Genomic DNA, 6,656 nt, shown 5'->3' on the forward strand with positions numbered 1-6,656 from the left:
AGGCTCACCACTCTCTGGGTAAAGAAATTTCTCCTCATCTCAGTCCTAAATGGTCTAACCCATATCCTCAGACTGTGACCCCTGGTTCTGGACTCCCTCACCATCGGGAACACCCTTCCTGCATCTACCCTGTCTAGTCCTGTTAGAATTTTATAGGTTTCTATGAGATCTCCCCTCATTCTTCTGATCTCCAGCGAATATAATCCTAACCGACTCAATCTCTCCTCATATATCAGTCCCGCCATGTCAGGAATCAGTCTGGTAAACCTTCGCTGCACTCCCTCTATAGCAAGAACATCCTTCCTCAGATAAGGAGACCAAAACTGCACAGAATATTCCAAGTGTGGTCTCACCAAGGCCCTGTATAATTGCAGCAAGACATCCCTGCTCCTGTACTATCTACACCTGTTCGATGAATCCCCTCTGTTACCTAACCACATGTGGCCAGATGGTGTACTTTGACTGCTAGGCTGCCAGAAGAAACTTCACAGAGCAGGCCATTGAGGTGCTTTAGCAACAATTCCTCTGCCTGGACCGCTCTGGAGGAAGGCTCTAGTATTCGCTGGAGCAGTTACTGTGATTTGTGGTGGTCTGTTGCATCTCTACAACCTGGTCATTATGAGGACACAGTCCTTGCCACAGGGGATTCAATGAGCACCTCAGGAGCAGGACGAAGTGGAGGAGGAAGAGGAGGAGGAAACCGACACATCCACATCCCAGCATTTGACATATTGTGAACACAGCCACAGGTCCCCATTGTACACCAGCTCCATCATCCCCATCTCGCTGTCACTGACCATCACAGCATTGATCACAATGCTGAAATAAAAACCACCATAAAACATCCATTTCATACCAACTTTAACCCAAATTAATTTAATATTGCTGACTGACAGGCAAGTGCATGGGCAGAGGTGGAGAGGTGGGAGCACAGATGCTGACATAGAGAGGGGACAGCAGGTTTACGCCCTGTGGTGCCTCTGCCACTCTCCTTGGGGCAGCACCTCAGCAGTGCTGGTAACCTGCTGGAGCACAGATTGCTGGACTGCTGGGACCCCCTACCAGCCCCTTTGAACACTGCTATCCAGAGTCATGATGGCAGCAGTCTGAGCCTGCAAAGCACCTAGAACTTAAGAAATAGGAGCAGGAATAGACCATACGGCCTGTCGATCCTGCTCTGCCATTCAATACAATCATGGAAGATCTTGGGCTTCAACTCCATTTTCCCACCCACTCCTCATATCCCTTAATTCCCTGAGAGACCAAAAAACTGTCTATCCCAGCCTTAAATGTATTCAACGATGGAGCATCCACAACCCTCTGGGATAGAGTTCCAAAGATTCACAACCCTTTGAGTGAAGAAATGTCTTCTCATCTCAGTCCTAAATGATCGGCCCCTTATCCTGAGGCTGTGTCCCCATGTTTTAGACTCCCCGACCAGTGAAAACAATCTCTCACTGTCTACTCTGTCAAGCACCTTCAGAATCTTATATGTTTCAATGAGATAACTCTATTCTTCTAAACTCCAGAGAGTATTTGTCCAATTTACTCAGTTTCTCATCATTGGACAAGCCTCTCATGTCAGGGGCCAATCTAGAAAACCTTTGCTGCAAGTAAATTATTTTTAAAGTAGACCAAAATTGTACGCAGTACTCCAGGTGCAGTCTCACCAATGCCCTGTACAGTTGTAGCAAGACTTCCCTACTTTTATACTCCATTCCCCTTGCATTAAAAGCCAACATGCCATTTGCCTTCCTAACTGCTCACTGTACCTGTGTGTCAACTTTGTGTGTTCCTTGTATGAGCGCACCCAAATCTCCTCGAACATCAACATTTACCAGCTTCACACCTTTTAAAAATATTCTGCTTTTCTATTCTCATTAACAAAGTGGAGAACCCCACACTTCCCCACTGTAATACTCCACCTGCCATCTTGGTGCCCAGAATTTCATGATGTCAGTCTGAGATCTGTGCAAAGCTGGAACTGGACTGCTCCATGTTCCATGACTGGAGCCTTTGTGCCCAGCCTTTCAATGCACCAAGCATTTCATTGCAATAGAAAAACAAAATGCTGGAAACACTCAGCAGGTCAGGCAGCATCTGTGCAGAGAGAGAGAGAGAGAGAGAGAGAGAGTTACCATTTCAGGTCTGTGGCCTCTCATCAGAACTGAGAAAGGTTAGAAATGGTTTAGAGCGAGTGAAAGGGGAAGGGTGGGAATAAGAGCTAAAGGGAAGGTCTGTGATAGGGTGGACGGCAGAGGAGATTAAATGACAAAAGATTTCATGGTTTAAAGCCTAAAGAAAGTGGTAATAGGTATAGTAAAGGAACAAAAGATGTAACTAGAAGAGGTGTGAATGGTAGGATATACAGTCATCCAAAAGGAAAGTAAAAGGATTAAGAAAAACAAGAGAACAAAATGAATCAGCAAGAGAATACAAAACTAAATTGGGGCAGAGGTTATAATCTAAAATTGTTGAACTGTGTTCAGTCCAGAAAGCTGTAAAGTCCCAGTTGAAAGATGAGGTGCTGCTCCTCGAGCTTGCATTGGGTTTCATTAGAACACTTACAGCAGGCTGAGGACAGAGAGGTCAGAGTGGGAGCAAAGTGGAAAATTCAAATGACGGGCGACCAGGAGCTTGGGGTCATGCTTGCGGACTGAAAGCCAACGTACTGCAAAGAGGTCACCCAGTCTACATTTGGTCTCCCCAGTGTAAGGAAGAGCACTCATGATCAGTGAACACAGTATACTAAATTGAAAGAAGTACATTTAAACCACTGTTTCACACAGAAGGTGGATCAGGGTCTTGGATGGTGAGAAGGGAGGAGGTAAAAGGGGAGGTGTTGCATCTCCTCTGCTTGAATGGGAAGGTGCCATGGGAAGGGGAGGGGGTGTTAGGGGTGACTGAGGAGTAGACCAGGATGTTGAGGCTGGAACGGTCCCTTTGGAATGCTGACAGGGGAAGGGAGGGGAAGATGTGTTTGGTGGTGGCATCACACTGGATGTGGTGGGAATGGAGGAAGATGATTCATTAAATATGGGGGCTGTTGGGGTGAAAGGTGGGGACAAGGGGAGCCCTATTATGGTTTTGGGAGGCAGGGGAAGGGCTGAGAACAGAAGCGTATGAAATAGAATAGACACAGTTGAAGGCCCTGTCAACTAAAATGGGGGTGGAATCCTCGGTTGAGTGTAAAGGAAAACACATTGGACGTGCAAGAGTGGAAGTTTGCATTGTCTGAATAGGTGCAACAGATACAGAGAAACTGGGAGAATGGAACAGAGTCCTTAGAGGAAGCAGGCGTGAGGTAGTGTAGTCAACATAGTCCTGAGGGTCAGTGAGTTTATAGCGAATATTGGCCAAAAGCCTACCCCCAGAAATGGAGACAGGGAAGTTGATAAAGGGAAGGCATGGACCACGTGAAGGCAAGAGAAGGGTGGAAATTGGAAACAATGTTGACAAAATTCTCCAGTTCTGGTCAAGAACAGTAAATGGCATGCATGCAGTCATCAGTGTACTGGAAAAAGAGGTGAGAAATGGGGCCTGAGTAGGATAGGAACAAAGATTGTTCCACATAACCCACAAAAAGGTAGGCATAGCTAGACCTCATGTGGGCTCCCAATGCAACTCCTTTTATTTGGAGGAAGTGAGTGGAGTCGAAGGATATGCTGATCAATGTGAGCACAAGATATAGGAGCAGGAGTAGACCATTGAGGCTGTCTGCCATTCAATACAATCATGGCTGATCTTGGGCTTCAACTCCATTTTCCTGCCCACTTTCCACATCCCTTAATCCCTGAGACCAAACACCTGTTTCCCGGCCTTAAATGTATTCAATGATGGAGCATCCACAACCCTCTGGGGTAGAGAATTTCAAAGATTCACAACTGTTAGAGTGAAGAAATTTCTCCTTATCTCAGTCCTAAATGATTAGCCCCTTATCCTGAGACTGTGCCCCCGACGTTCTAGATTCCCCAGCCAGGGGAAAACAACCTCTCAGTGGCTACCCTATCAAACCCCTTCAGAATCTTGTAGTTTAAACAAGTTCAGTCAGGCAGAGGAGGTTGATGGTGGATGGGGACTGGTTCAAGGAAGAAACGGAGAACTCTCAGACTGTCCAGGTGGAGATGGAAGCATTCACACGGTTGCAATCCTGCCATCCACACCTCCTCTAGACACAGCTTTTTAAGTAATACATATTTAAACTCAAAGAAAAGGCACCAAAATAAAAAATGCACTTGTATTTTTGATAAAATAAGTTTTCAAGTCACTGGTGTAGATATTGGGTCAATAAATGTCTTCCTCCACATAAATCCCCTGCTGGATCCACCACCAAGCGAGTCGATGAGTTCACACATTTCTCCATCAGTCAAGATTGCTCCTGTGTTTGATGTGAGTTTACAAATAAAACAGTTACTGTCCTTCAAACAGCTAATAATTTAATAATCAGCTTGATTAAAGGTTCTGTATCTTGGTTAATCTACACGTCAAAGAGCTTGTCTGGGTGTTGCAAACAACTGAGCTCCAGTCTCCTTGTAATTTAACAAGAAATAAAACAGCCTTCATCAGTCTTTGTAAAACAGATTTATCCTGTGTCCACTCTTGCGGGTATCAGCCGTGTCTCAGCTACAGCACACTTCCCTCTGAGTCAGGCCTCGTTTCAAACCCCACTCCAGAGACTAGGACCCGTAATCCAAGCTTCATCCTCCCAGTGCAGTACTGAGGGAGCGCTGCACTGTCAGAAGTGCCACCTTTTAGGTGACAGGCAAAACCAATGCCCCTCCTGCCCTCTCAGGTGGATGTGAAAGATCAGATGGCACTGTTTGAAGGGAGCAGGGGGGAGTTCTCCCTGGTCAACCAACTCCTAAAACACATCTCTGATTATGGGATCTTGCTGTGTGGGGATGCCATAGCAAATTACAGGTCAAAAATACCTCATTGGCTATATTAATATAAAAAACAAAATATTGCAGATGTTCGAAATGTGGAATAAAAGCTCATTGGCTATACGTTCTGTGACCCCCCCCCCACCCCAGGTCATGGGGCGGGGGTGGGGGGGGGGGGGGCGGTTAGAGACCTACAAGTCTTCCTTTCTTTGCACTTTGGAGAGATGGGGTTTTCTTCCAGTTCTCTTTGAGGAGTACAGATACCTGGATCTCCTCACCTGTGCACCACTCCTGCAAGCTGCACTTTCGCTGGTTTTGGAGTTGGGGGAGAGGGTCGAGTTCCTTGGCTGGGGGGCGGGGTTGACCACAGGGTACATGGGGGGGGTGAAACGGCAGCAGGCACTGAGACCCAGGGTGTCCCAATCATTGCTCCTGGGACCGAGTGGCTGGGCTCAGTGGGAGGTGTCAGGAGGCTCCAGCTGATTTGGGTCTCGGTTTAATTCCTGTCTGGGCGGAGCTCACACATCATATGATCGGCAGCATTGCGCAACCTGCTGTAGTCACCGGCCCCAGACTGACACTTCCAGTAATCAGCAACCCCGGCTCGGTATAGACTGCTTTGGGATTTCTCCCGGCTCGGTACAGACTGCTTTGGGATATCTCCCGGCTCGGTACAGACTGATTTGGGATTTCTCTCGGCTCGGTACAGACTGCTTTGGGATTTCTCTCGGCTCGGTACAGACTGCTTTGGGATATCTCCCGGCTCGGTACAGACTGATTTGGGATTTCTCTCGGCTCGGTACAGACTGATTTGGGATTTCTCCCGGCTCGGTACAGACTGATTTGGGATTTCTCTCGGCTCGGTACAGACTGATTTGGGATTTCTCTCGGCTCGGTACAGACTGATTTGGGATTTCTCTCGGCTCGGTACAGACTGATTTGGGATTTGACCCAGGATTTATATGTTGACATGGTGAGTGTCTTGAATGGGAAAACGGGTTAATTCGGTGTCTGATGCAAGACGGCTCCTGATAGAAGCGAATAGGAAATAAATTGCGATGAACTGAAAATATTTTAAATCAATAAACTGCTTTTATGAAAGAGCAATTTCGGCTTCAACATCTGCAACATTTCAGTCCCTCAACCAATTCCCAGCTCTCTCCCTGTTTGGGACAGGGCATTTCTAATCTTTCACACACCGAGTGACAGTCCCGTCACAGTGCGATCCCGGTCAGTCAGATCCCGGTCACAGTCAGATCCCGGTCAGTCAGATCCCGGTCAGTCAGATCCCGGTCTCAGTGCGATCCCGGTCACAGTCAGATCCCGGTCTCAGTGCGATCCCGGTCTCAGTGCGATCCCGGTCACAGTCAGATCCCGGTCTCAGTGCGATCCCGGTCACAGTCAGATCCCGGTCAGTCAGATCCCGGTCTCAGTGCGATCCCGGTCACAGTCAGATCCCGGTCTCAGTGCGATCCCGGTCTCAGTGCGATCCCGGTCAGTCAGATCCCGGTCTCAGTGCGATCCCGGTCACAGTCAGATCCCGGTCTCAGTGCGATCCCGGTCTCAGTGCGATCCCGGTCACAGTCAGATCCCGGTCTCAGTGCGATCCCGGTCACAGTCAGATCCCGGTCTCAGTGCGATCCCGGTCTCAGTGCGATCCCGGTCACAGTCAGATCCCGGTCACAGTCAGATCCCGGTCATACTCATGATGCGATCCCGGTCTCAGTGCGATCCCGGTCACAGTCAGATCCCGGTCTCAGTGCGATCCCGGTC

At 48.2% G+C, this 6,656-nt stretch overlaps 1 protein-coding gene across 1 annotated transcript in view; it reads left to right on the plus strand.

Moving 5' to 3' along the window:
• Nucleotides 1-5,457: 5,457 nt before the first annotated feature.
• The window catches only part of LOC144683283 (cyclin-dependent kinase inhibitor 1-like), an 11,428-nt gene continuing 10,229 nt past the window's right edge, over nucleotides 5,458-6,656 (plus strand). The window contains exon 1 of the mRNA XM_078546229.1: nucleotides 5,458-5,856. Coding sequence (XP_078402355.1) covers nucleotides 5,854-5,856 — 3 coding nt within the window. The 5' untranslated portion in view covers nucleotides 5,458-5,853. The remainder of the gene's footprint in view (nucleotides 5,857-6,656) is intronic.

Source organism: Cetorhinus maximus, chromosome 8 (genome assembly GCF_964194155.1).
Source record: "Cetorhinus maximus chromosome 8, sCetMax3.hap1.1, whole genome shotgun sequence".
Lineage (NCBI taxonomy): Eukaryota > Metazoa > Chordata > Chondrichthyes > Lamniformes > Cetorhinidae > Cetorhinus > Cetorhinus maximus.